The 12858-nt window shown below is 46.6% G+C and overlaps 1 protein-coding gene across 3 annotated transcripts in view; it reads left to right on the forward strand.

Moving 5' to 3' along the window:
• DYNC1H1 (dynein cytoplasmic 1 heavy chain 1) overlaps window positions 1-12858 on the forward strand; it is an 85609-nt gene that overhangs the window by 33930 nt on the left and 38821 nt on the right. For all 3 annotated transcript variants that reach the window (XR_010151271.1, XM_016926971.4, XM_016926972.4), the window contains exons 17-33: window positions 566-721; window positions 863-976; window positions 1522-1632; window positions 1713-1922; window positions 2103-2249; window positions 3107-3273; window positions 3362-3535; window positions 5080-5245; window positions 5324-5512; window positions 5604-5798; window positions 6450-6732; window positions 7570-7670; window positions 8740-8899; window positions 10402-10645; window positions 10835-11018; window positions 11299-11511; window positions 12434-12672. Coding sequence is in view for 2 of the 3 variants with exons in the window: in XM_016926971.4 (XP_016782460.1) it covers window positions 566-721; window positions 863-976; window positions 1522-1632; window positions 1713-1922; window positions 2103-2249; window positions 3107-3273; window positions 3362-3535; window positions 5080-5245; window positions 5324-5512; window positions 5604-5798; window positions 6450-6732; window positions 7570-7670; window positions 8740-8899; window positions 10402-10645; window positions 10835-11018; window positions 11299-11511; window positions 12434-12672 (3053 nt within the window). In the remaining variant the exon portion in view is untranslated. The remainder of the gene's footprint in view (window positions 1-565; window positions 722-862; window positions 977-1521; window positions 1633-1712; window positions 1923-2102; window positions 2250-3106; window positions 3274-3361; window positions 3536-5079; window positions 5246-5323; window positions 5513-5603; window positions 5799-6449; window positions 6733-7569; window positions 7671-8739; window positions 8900-10401; window positions 10646-10834; window positions 11019-11298; window positions 11512-12433; window positions 12673-12858) is intronic.

Below are 12858 nucleotides of genomic sequence, written 5' to 3' on the forward strand. Positions count from 1 at the left end.
TTAGCCACCACGTCCAGCCTAAGTAAAATGTTTTTTGAAATCTTGCCTTAGTGGAAAACAGTAATATTTTGTACACCTCTCAACAGTTATTAAAATGAAAAGGAAGTATGCAAATGGTAGTGTTAATGCTGAAGTAGAGTCTGTTTCTGGTGATTTCTCATTCCTCTCTTGGCTGGGTAACTGATGTAACAACTGTGTTCTCTGGGGAAGTTGTGGCTGGCAGGCCCCGGAGGTTTGTCCTCTTCTATCACTGGGGATGTGCACTTGAGGCCGAGTCTGTGCTGCCTCTTCTCCCGCCTTCCAGGGTACTGAATAAGACAACGGCTAAATCAAGAGATTTTCCACCATTCTATTTTATTTATGTAAAATGTTCATGTAAAAATTAAATTCACTACTGTACACACATCCAAAGTGGACATCTTGTTGAATGTTTCCTTATGAAGATGTGTGCAAAGAATCCGAAACGTCTAGAAGCCCTGCAGGCTCTGTGCACCATTTTAAAGCCTAAATGCTCATCTCTCCTGAGACATTGTGCTCCAATTCTCTGTGCTCTGACTGCTTTCAGGGCAACCTTCGCCCAGAAGAGGCACTTCAGGCTCTCACCATATATGAGGGGAAGTTTGGTAGGCTGAAGGACGACAGAGAGAAGTGTGCAAAGGCCAAGGAGGCGCTGGAATTGACAGATACTGGGCTTCTCAGTGGCAGTGAAGAGCGCGTGCAGGTATGAACCACTGGGGAGCGGGTGGAGAATCCCGCTCCCCACCCGGACTCTGCCATTGACTTTGTTCATCCTCAGGGCCCTGCCAGATTCTGGGGTGATTTCTATTTCCAAAGTCAACTGCTTTACTATTCTCAATCGCAGGTGGCCTTAGAAGAATTACAGGACCTCAAAGGCGTTTGGTCAGAACTTTCTAAGGTTTGGGAGCAAATCGATCAGATGAAGGAGCAACCTTGGGTTTCAGTACAGCCTCGAAAGGTATATCATGAAATCGGTGTTTGTGTATGTCTATTTTAACAGTTACAGGCTTTATTTAGGAACGTGACAAGCCAAGTTTGTGTATTTGTATTGTGAGTTCATAAGATGTCATTTAATGTCCTGCATGTCATTTACATTATTCGTCCAAAATACTGTAAAACTTATTTTGAAACCTTTTTTTTTGAAACGGAGTTTCGCTCTTGTTGCCCAGGCTGGAGTGCAATGGCACGATCTCGGCTCACTGCAACCTCCGCCTCCCAAGTTCAAGCGATTCTCCTGCCTCAGCCTCCCTAGTAGCTGGGATTACAGGCATGTGCCACCACGCCCGGCTAATTTTGTATTTTTAGTAGAGACGGGGTTTCTCCATATTGGTCAGGCTGGTCTCGAACTCCCGACCTCAAGTGATCTGCTCGCCCGGCCTCCCAAAGTGCTGGGATTACAGGCATGAGCCACCGTGCCTGGCCTGAAACCATTTTTTAAAGAAATATTTCACCATTTAAAGAAATGTTGGCAAGCTAAATAGCATCTTATGTTTCTCTCGACAGCTTCGACAAAATTTGGATGCCCTCCTGAACCAGCTGAAAAGCTTCCCTGCCCGGTTGCGACAGTATGCGTCCTATGAGTTTGTTCAGAGGCTTCTGAAAGGTTACATGAAGGTAGGTGGCCAGTATCGCACGGTGATGAGTGTCCATTAGAAACGCACCTGCACAGATCACTTTGTTTACTTTCTCCACAGATAAATATGCTGGTGATTGAACTGAAATCCGAAGCACTTAAAGACCGCCATTGGAAACAGCTCATGAAAAGGCTTCATGTTAATTGGGTTGTTTCTGAGCTAACCCTTGGCCAGATCTGGGATGTTGACTTGCAGAAAAATGAAGCGATTGTCAAGGATGTACTGCTTGTGGCACAAGGGGAGATGGCTTTGGAAGAATTTTTGAAGCAGGCGAGTAATAGGACTGAACGGCTGCTTTACGTTGTGTTTCGGGCTGTTACATAGATCTGAGCTATGTAAAAATGGAGCCTTGTCATCTGTGGTCCTTTTGGTTCTTATAATGCTGGGTCCCTTGTGCAGCTAGTGAATGCCCACATATTGATAACATGCATCTTTCTGGTTTGAATTCAGATAAGAGAAGTGTGGAATACTTATGAACTAGACTTGGTTAATTATCAGAACAAGTGCCGCTTGATCCGTGGCTGGGATGACCTCTTCAACAAGGTCAAAGAACACATCAACAGCGTCTCGGCCATGAAGCTCTCTCCGTATTACAAGGTGCTGTTGCTGGGGAAGCTTTCCCTCCCCACCAGTGGTCTCCCACGCTTTCACTGTAATGCCTTTTCACTGACAGTTACTAGGTACCTGTTTTTTATTGTATTTTTTGAGACAGGGTCTCACTCTGTCTCCCACGCTGGAGTGCAGTGGCACCATCACAGCTCACTGCTGCAGCCTCGACTTCCTGGGCTCAAGTGATCCTCCCACCTCAGCCTCCAGGTAGCTGGGACCGCAGGCACATGCCACCATGCTGGGCTAGCTTTTTATTTTTTGTAGAGACAGCATCTCACTATATTGCCCAGGCTGATCTCGAACTCCTGGGCTTAAGCAGTCCTTCTGCACTGGCCTCCTAAAGTGCCGGGATTACAGGCGTGAGTCACCACAACCAGTCAATACTTGTTTTTTTGTTTGTTTGCTTGCTTTTTTTTTTTTTTTTTTTTTCTCTTTTTGAGATGGAGTCTCGCTCTGTCACCCAGGCTGGAGTGCAATGGCACGATCTCGGCTCACTGCAACCTCTGCCTCCCGGGTTGAAGTGATTCTCCCGCCTCAGCCTCCCAAGTAGCTGGGATTACAGCTACCTGCCACCATGCCTGGCTAATTTTTGTATTTTTGGTTGAGACAGGGTTTCACCATGTTTGCCAGGCTGGTCTCAAACTTCTGACTTCAGGTGATCCACCCGCCTCGGCCTCCCAAAATGCTGGGATTACAGGCGTGAGCCACCACACCCGTCTACTTGTTGTTTAAAATGTGAATCAGATTACTTCATGAGATCCTGATCTGCGCTTTTTCAGTGAGTTTTGGCATATCTGTGAGTAGAAGGGTCAGCAGTTTACCTCTCCCTCTTGTCTGCCCACCAGGTTTTTGAAGAGGATGCTCTCAGCTGGGAAGATAAGCTGAACAGGATCATGGCTCTCTTTGATGTGTGGATTGATGTGCAGAGGCGGTGGGTCTACCTGGAAGGTATCTTCACAGGCAGTGCAGATATCAAGCACCTGCTGCCAGTGGAAACCCAGCGGTTTCAGAGGTATGGCCTCCAGCCAGAGAGCCAAATTTGCCAGCGGCTAGTGACTATTCTACACAAAGGCTGACGCATGTTTTAATTTCATTTGTAGCATCAGCACTGAGTTTTTGGCTCTCATGAAAAAAGTGTCCAAGTCTCCCCTTGTTATGGATGTTCTGAACATCCAGGGAGTACAGAGGTCTCTGGAAAGATTGGCAGACCTGCTAGGAAAGATCCAGAAAGCATTGGGAGAATATCTGGAAAGAGAGCGGTCATCTTTCCCCAGGTAAGATCCTTGCTTTGACTTGGCCTGGAGTCAAGTTGAATTTCAGTTGTGCATTTTTCCAGTGATCTTCTTTCCCTTCTGGGTCTGTGTTTGTTAGTTTTGACATCAAGGATTTTGTTAGCCAATAATACATATAATGATTACCATTCCCTTCCCTGTCATGCAGTGATTACTGATTGTACCTACCTTGGATTTTTTAAATTGTGCTACCTTGGATTTCTTAAATCCTTAATTTAACTATCATCTGCCCTCCAAGGCAGCTTGCATTGCATCTCTTCAGTGTTTATCTCTGGCAGTTTTCTTTTTTTTTTTTTTGAGATGGAGTCTTGCTCTGTCGCCCAGGCTGGAGCACGTGGTGCCATCTCGGCTCACTGCAACCTCCTCCTCCCAGGTTCAAGTGATTCTCTTTCCTCAGCCTCCTGAGTAACTGGGATTACAGGTGCCCGCCACCACACCCAGCTAATTTTTATATTTTTAGTAGAGATGGGGTTTCGCCATGTTGGTCAGACTTGTCTAGAACTCCTGACCTTAGGTGAGCTGCTCACCTAAGTCACCTAAGTGCTAGGATTACAGGCATGAGCCACTGCACCCAGCCTCTGACAGTTTTCTAAGTGGCATCTTTTCCTTTCTGAATAGTTTGCTTAGGCTGAATTGGACAGATTCTTTTAAAAATGAGTTAATAGGCCGGGCGTGGTGGCTCACGCCTGTAATCCCAGCACTTTGGGAGGCCAAGGTGGGCAGATCACCTGAGGTCAGTTTAGGACCAGCCTGGACAACATGGTGAAACCCTGTCTCTACAAAAATACAAAAATTAGCCAGGCATGATGGCGGCTGCCTATAATCCCAGGTACTCGGGAGGCTGTGGCTAGAGAATCGCTTGAATCCGGGAGGCGGAGGTTGCAGTGAGCCAAGATTGCGCCGCTGCACTCCAGCTGGGGTGACAGAGCAAGACTCCATCTCAAAAAATAAAAAAGAGTTAATAAAGTAACTTACTGGCCCGGCGCGGTGGCTCACGCCTGTAATCCCAGCACTTTGGGAGGCCGAGGCGGGCGGATCACAAGGTCAGGAGATCGAGACCATCCTGGCTAACATGGTGAAACCCTGTCTCTACTAAAAATACAAAAAAAAATTAGCCGGGCGTGGTGGTGGGCACCTGTAGTCCCAGCTACTTGGGAGGCTCAGGCGGGAGAATGGCGTGAACCCGGGAGGCGGAGCTTGCAGTGAGCCGAGATCGTGCCACTGCACTCCAGCCTGGGCGACAGAGCAAGACTCCGTCTCAAAAATAAATAAATAAATAAAGTAACTTACTAAGGCAAATGACATGAAATTCTTTGCATTCATTGAATTCCTCTTCAAGATCTTATTAGGTAAGTGTGTATCTTTTGCCAAGGGCTAGAAGAAATTTTGATGTGATCTGAATTTGGGCTGGAGATTGCCACCACCAGCCACATCTTCTTTCCCTTCCTGCAGTTTGAAATTTTACCTTGATTCACCTTATATGTGTATATAATATTTTTGCAACTTGAGTGTTATTTTAATTTTAGGTTCTATTTTGTGGGTGATGAAGATTTGCTTGAAATCATTGGAAACAGCAAGAATGTTGCTAAATTACAGAAACACTTCAAGAAGATGTTTGCTGGAGTTTCGAGCATCATCCTGAACGAGGATAACTCTGTTGTTTTGGGTATTTCATCTCGGGAAGGAGAGGAGGTAAATTTATGTTTGTAACTTTTAAAACTTCTCTCACATTTTTGCATACCTCATTTCTTAAAATTGTATTTATTTCAGGTTATGTTTAAAACTCCTGTGTCAATTACTGAACATCCCAAAATCAATGAGTGGCTCACATTGGTAGAAAAGGAGATGAGAGTCACCCTGGCCAAACTGCTCGCTGAGTCTGTTACGGAAGTTGAGATTTTTGGTAAAGCAACTTCAATTGACCCAAATACCTACATCACTTGGATTGATAAATACCAGGTAATCTATAGTAGAAGTGAGTGGGCTCATGGTGAAAACGCGGACCAATCTTTAAAATGATCCTTTGGGATCTTGTTTCTGTGTCTTTCAGGCCCAGCTTGTGGTTTTGTCAGCCCAGATAGCCTGGTCTGAGAACGTGGAGACCGCACTGAGCAGCATGGGCGGAGGGGGAGATGCCGCGCCCTTGCACTCTGTGCTGAGCAATGTGGAGGTCACCCTCAATGTGTTAGCAGACTCTGTCCTCATGGAGCAGCCCCCACTCCGAAGGCGGAAGCTAGAACACTTGGTTAGTCTCACACCTGACTCCTTCCTTACCAGTTAGATTCCTACACCCTCAACCACGCAGTTAAGTGGAAATCATGCTTGAAAAAGGTTTCAGGTAGTATCAAGGAGAACAGCGGATGGTGTATGGATATCCTCTGAGGGTGGGCATTTGGCTCCCTGTCCCTGTTGAAAGGTAATCTCAGGGGCATGCAGGGGTTACGCGACATCACGGTAGAGAGGAAGGGATCAGCCTTGGTCAGGATCTCTTGCTCTTTCCTGTCGTCTCCCCAGAGAGGTGGCCACAGCAGTGCTAAGCTGCACGGCACGGGCAGTGCTTGCGGCGAGCCCCATGGCGGCACGTGGCAGACTCCTAGGACAGACATCAGAAAGCTAGTCTTCCATGATGTTTTAGGATAGTTGCAGAATTTTAAAATATTTAAAGCCAGGTGTTTCTGTTTCTTTGTTTTTGCTGCAGCTCTGGGTTCTGTGTAATACCATCTCATGAGTAACATTTCTCTCATCTCTGAAAGTGAATTTGCCTTTTGGAACATTTACTGAAAGCCATTGTAACTGGACCTAGAACCTCAATTTCAGTTTAACAGTCCACAAACCCGGAGAATGCACTGTATTGCTTTAGTGTAGATGAACTTTTAAAGTGACTCTCTTTCTTCAGATTACAGAATTGGTTCACCAGAGAGATGTTACAAGGTCCTTGATCAAAAGCAAGATTGACAACGCCAAATCTTTTGAATGGCTCAGCCAGATGCGATTTTACTTTGACCCTAAGCAAACTGATGTGTTACAGCAGTTGTCAATTCAAATGGCAAATGCCAAATTTAACTATGGCTTTGAGTACCTGGGTGTTCAGGACAAACTGGTCCAGACCCCCCTCACTGACCGCTGCTATTTGACAATGACACAAGCCTTGGAGGCCAGGCTGGGGGGTTCCCCATTTGGTAAGTTCTTCCACAGATCTGGACAGATGGAATCATATATTAAAATGTTTAAAGATAAAGCTAATGATTTGAATGTACTTCTTTTTGAGATGGAGTGTCTGTCGCCCAGGCTGGAGCACAGTGGTGCGATCTTGGCTCACTGCAAGCTCCACCTCCCGGGTTCAAGCCATTCTCCTGCCTCAGCCTCCTGAGTAGCTGGGATTACAGGCACACGCCATCACACCAGGCTAATTTTTGTATTTTTCATAGAGACAGGGTTTCACCATGTTGGCCAGGCTGGTCTCGAACTCCTGACCTGGTGACCCCCTCACCTCGGCCTCCCAAAGTGCTGGGATTACAGGCATGAGTCACCATGCCCGGCCTGAATGTACTTCTTAATTATGTGGTGTGTACATTCTAAAATCTTAAATTTGTTTGCATTTATTACTACTTTGATTTTTTTTTTTTTGAGATGGAGTCTTGCTCTGTCTCCCAGGCTGGAGTTCAGTGGTGCAACCTTGGCTCATTGCAACCTCTGCCTCCCGGGTTCAAGCGATCTCCTGCCTCAGTCTCCCAAGTAGCTGGGACTACAGGCGCCCACCACCATGCCCGGCTAATTTTTGTATTTTTAGTAGAGATGGAGTTTCACCATGTTAGCCAGGCTGGTCTCGAACTCCTGACCTCAGGTGATCTGCCTGCCTCGGCCTCCCGAAGTGCTGGGATTACAGGCATGAGCCACCCTACCTGGCCACTACTTGGATTTTTTAAATGAGTTGCTTTTTGTAGTTCTTTTAAAGCTAAAGATATGTTTTCAGTTAGGTAATGGACTCAAGCACTCTGTTGCTTTTCTTTAAACAGGACCTGCTGGAACTGGGAAAACAGAGTCTGTCAAAGCTCTTGGCCATCAGCTTGGACGGTTTGTTTTAGTTTTCAACTGTGATGAAACCTTTGATTTCCAGGTGAGACACTTTATGGGATCCACCTAAAATGTAATGCCCTGCAGGGATCATATGGGGAATATCAAGCTCCGTACCTCTCTCAAAGCCATTGGTCTTACAGCTCAGTGTGGTTTATATGGCCTCCTGAGTCCTGTAGTAGGGATAGGTGTTATTTTGAAGTGTTTGAGGTGTCCAGCATACATGCATTGAAGTTGACTTTAGTTTCATGTTTTCAAAGTTAGATCTTTAGTGTAATATTTTTCTAAAATGTCAGTTTTTTGACGACATTTTTAGTGCCTGTGTCTTGGAATAAGCACATTATGGAAGAGGTTTATCTTTAATCAACAAAAAGTGATAGAATAAAAACAGTAGCTTTGTCATTGAGATTTTTTTGGCACAGAAGGAAAGAAGGTGTTATACTTTACATCTGTCATGATAACGGCTGTTGTTCATGAAGTAACTACTGTGTGTAGGCACTGGGCCCCTCACCTGAGGTGTGACTCTAATTTATCCTTCACAGCCACCGTGGGAGTAGGTAGTAGTATTCTCATTTCACAGATGAGGAGATGTGCATTTCAAAAAGATGTGACTTGCCCAAGGCCACGCAGATTGTCAGAGTCAGGGTTTGAGCCCCGTGAAGCCAGCACTGAGGCAGGTGGTATGGTAGTCTGCTCAGGCCACCATATCCAAGCAGCACAGGCTGTGTGGCTTAACAATAGAAATGTATTTCCTCACAGTTCTGGAGGCTGGGGAGTCCAAGATCAAGGTGCCAGCGGGGTTCAGTTCCCAGTGAGGGCCCTCTTCCTGGCTTGCACATGGCTATTTTGTCGCCACAAGGCCTTTCCTCGGGATACATGCAGGGAGAGCGCTCTGGTTCCTCCTCCTCTTCTTAGAAGGGCACCAGTCCTGTGGATCAGCGGCCCCAACCCTTATGGCCTCATTTAACCTTAGTTATGTCCTTACACACTCTTTCGCTAAAGACAAACCCACTAGGGTTAGGGCATCAACATACTGATTTGTGGCAAGGGAGAGGGGAGACAATTGAGGGCACAGCAGGTGGTTTTAGTGCCTTTCTTCCTCTCCTTTCCAGGCAATGGGCCGGATCTTTGTGGGCCTTTGCCAGGTGGGTGCCTGGGGCTGCTTTGACGAGTTCAACCGCCTGGAGGAGCGGATGCTCTCAGCTGTGTCCCAGCAGGTGCAGTGCATACAGGAAGCACTGCGTGAACATTCCAACCCCAACTACGACAAGAGTAAGACACCTCTTCTTCAAAAATTACTTAGAGAATGTAGAGGGAAATTCCCTAGTGAACTAATTTTCTACCTCTTGGATTAGAAATAAGTAAGAATTTAGCTCACAGGAGCTCACTGTTACAGGCAGTGTAGTGAGCTGTGGTTAAAGACGGAAGGTAAGAAACCCAGGCCAGGCGTAGTGGCTCACGTGTGTAATCCCAGCACTTTGGGAGGCTGAGGCGGACAGATCACTTGAGGTCAGGAGTTCAAGACCAGTCTGGCCAATGTGGTGAAACCCATCTCTACTGAAAATATAAAAATTAGCCTGACATGGTGGTGCACGCCTATAATCCCAGCTACTCGGAAGGCTGAGGCAGGGAGAGTCCCTTGAACCCAGGAGGCAGAGGTTGTAGTGAACTGAGATCATGCCACTGCACTCCAGCCTGGGCAACAGAGCAAAACTGTTCCCCCAAAAAAAGAAACCCAGGACTGTACTGCATCACAGCTTTTAGTCCTCATTCTAGGGCAGCAGCATAGAGGTTTCTATGTCCTAGGACAACCAAAAACCTGAGCAGTCCTTCCTCAGCCAGCCAGATGCCCCCGTGCTCCCTTAGAGCTTGTGTGTTCCCTCCGTGGTCTTTGCCACGGGATGAGCGTGTCCTCTGGTGCGGGCCCTTGGTGCCCCCTCTTCATTCTCACATCATCAGAGAGCCAGCCTCCCCAGCCACCTGTCTGGCCAGCGTTCTGCCATCTGTCTTTGGAAACAAGCCCTTTATCACGATAGGAGCAGCTGTCGGAGAGGCCCCAGGGACCACTTCCCTTCCCAGTTCAACACAAAGTCCCAGCATGTGGGGTCAGGGAGGGTGGGATGCTGAAGGAGGCAAACATTTGGGTATTGGGTACGTGTGAAATTCTGTCTTATGTGCGCAGCGTAGCTTTTAATGTTTCCTTTTATTGCATAATAACAACTTGCCTTATGGAGAATTCCCCAGACCTCCTAAATAAAACAAAAGGAATGTGGAGGAAAGCAATACTTGCCTTTGTGATCAGTATTCTCTTAAGGCGAGAATACACTTGGTTCCAAAGTGGCTCAGAGGTGCTTGGAGGTTTGGGTTTTTTTTATTTTGATGATGCTAGGAGCAGGTAATTCCCATGATGTAAGCCAGTCAGTGTCGCGGCATTTATTCCTTTTTTTTTTTGCACAATTTGTTGGACTGCATCTCTATCTCGAGTTCTCCATGACACTCAGGTGTGGTGTTGCCCAAATAAAATAGTGGTCTCTGCCTCTGGTGGCTTGACCTGGGACACGTGCACATGAGGTACATGGGAATGGGTCCACCTGGGCTGGGAGAATGTGGCTGGTGGTCCCCGAAGAAAGGCCAGAGAGCAGCCCCCCAGGAAGCCTCTACTTCAGCTCCCTGGGAGAACGAGAGCTTTGTCTGTTGTTTTAGAGACATTTTAGAATGTGTTTTGTTTTGTTTTTTTAACATTTCTAGTCTTAACGCTATCATCTCGTTCTCAGCCTCTGCCCCCATTACTTGTGAGCTGCTGAACAAGCAAGTCAAGGTGAGCCCGGACATGGCCATCTTCATCACCATGAACCCTGGCTACGCGGGCCGGTCTAACCTTCCTGACAACTTGAAGAAGCTGTTCCGGAGCTTGGCCATGACCAAGCCCGACCGGCAGTTAATCGCCCAGGTCATGCTGTACTCACAGGGTTTCCGCACTGCTGAAGTGCTTGCCAACAAAATCGTCCCGTTTTTTAAGTAAGTAGCCTAGAATTCTTCATAATCATGTTTCTTGCATATGTTAAATGTGTCCATTTAACCTTAAAATTTTTATGTGTAATGATGGTACGTCTTTCAAAATATCCATCTCTGGTTTCTTGACACTTGACCCTATTATTGCTTTAAGTATACTGTTATTAAAGATAGCCTTTTTTTCTTCTTTTCTAGACTATGCGATGAGCAGCTCTCTTCCCAAAGCCATTATGACTTCGGTCTTCGGGCTTTGAAGAGTGTGCTGGTGAGTGCAGGCAATGTGAAGAGAGAGAGAATCCAGAAGATAAAGAGAGAGAAAGAGGAACGAGGGGAAGCAGTTGATGAAGGAGAAATTGCTGAAAATCTCCCTGAACAAGAGGTTCGTTACAAACGTTTTGATCACTCAAACCTTGTATGTTATTTAAATTTACCTTTTTAACATTTAAGCCATGACTTGTGAGTTCTTCTTGCAGTTCACATGTCTTGGGATGGCTGAAATACACTGTAATGTTGACCCAGTGAGTCGAGTGCATGAATGTGGGCGAGTGGTGCTCGCCCCCTTTGTTCACCAACAGTTACTGATCACGCACCTCCTGGGGATGCAGCGGGCGGTACTTGAGCCGTGCTGCGCTGCTCACAGCCCAGCCCTCTCCCCGTAGATTCTGATACAGAGCGTCTGTGAGACGATGGTGCCGAAGCTGGTGGCAGAGGACATCCCGCTGCTCTTCAGCCTCCTGTCGGACGTGTTCCCTGGAGTCCAGTATCACAGGGGTGAGATGACTGCCCTTCGAGAGGAGCTGAAGAAAGTGTGTCAGGAGATGTATTTGACATATGGAGATGGAGAAGAAGTTGGTGGAATGTGGGTTGAAAAGGTAACTTGGATTGTTTCACTGGCCACTGCCCTCACAGACCCTGCTGGCTTTAGTGTCCGGTAATGACAACCGTGGGCCCTTCGATGAAACTGTCCACAAAGGCTGTGGAGGTGCATAATATGCTTTATGAAGATTTGCCCAAGGCCAATTTGAATTTTTGTTGTTGTTGTTTAAATGAAGAGGAAACAATACTTAACCTGAAAATTTTACATGATACAGTTCAATTTCTGAAAATGCTAAGTGCATGACTATATTGGAAAGTTGTTTATACTGATAAAAATTCTGCTTACCAGACTTTCCAGTGCCAGAGATGAACAACCTGAATCACTGATCAATACGTAGTTTACATTCTGTATTGGCTTCTTTCCTTCCTCTATGTGATTCATTTAAGAAAAAGTTTATTGTTTACACAAGCTGTGTGTGTTTGGCCTGAGAGATGCTGTACGGGATTGAACACATAGCTCATCCATTGGGTCTCTTGTTGTCCTCGGCAGGATCTGATGTGTCCTTGTTGAGGCTGCTCATTGGTGTCTCCTGTCCCACTGGCTCCAGCCTTCCTGACTTACTAAAGAACTCGCCACAGTTTGGAAATGTTTGTTTTACATGTGACCTGTGTAACATCTCTCCAGTTGGGGAGTTTCAGTACTTGCCTTTAATAATCCATAGATAGGCGCTTGTAATGCCAGCTACTTGGGAGAGTGAGGAAGGAGAATCACTTGAACCTGGGAGGTGGAGCTTGCGGTGAGCTGAGATCGTGCCACTGCATTCCAGTCTGGGTGACAGAGAGAGACTCTGTTTCAGGAAAAAAAAAAAAAATCCACACATATGTTTCTTGCTCACTTTCACAAGAGGTGGCTGGGCGAGGAGCTGTCCCCATTCCTCCTCTGGGATGGTCACTGTGCTGGTCTGTTGGGCCCTGCAGGTTCTCCAGCTCTATCAGATCACCCAGATCAATCATGGCCTGATGATGGTGGGGCCCTCGGGAAGTGGGAAGAGCATGGCCTGGCGTGTCCTGCTGAAGGCATTGGAGAGACTCGAGGGTGTGGAAGGTGTGGCCCATATCATCGACCCCAAGGCCATCAGCAAAGACCACCTCTACGGAACCCTGGACCCCAACACCAGGGAATGGACAGATGGGCTCTTCACACACGTGCTGAGAAAGTACGTCTTCTTTGATCTGTGTTTGTGTTCTCCTGGATATGGGCGCTAAGTACTTTGCTCTCACAAGAGCAGAGTATACATTATTTTTCAACCGAAGTCTGAGCAAATTAAAGGTCATTTCAGAAACCATCATCGGTAAACATGCCTAATGTTAAAATCTTGATTTAATCAGCAGCTATTTTAAAA

This window comes from Pan troglodytes, chromosome 15 (genome assembly GCF_028858775.2).
Source record: "Pan troglodytes isolate AG18354 chromosome 15, NHGRI_mPanTro3-v2.0_pri, whole genome shotgun sequence".
NCBI classification, from domain to species: domain Eukaryota; kingdom Metazoa; phylum Chordata; class Mammalia; order Primates; family Hominidae; genus Pan; species Pan troglodytes.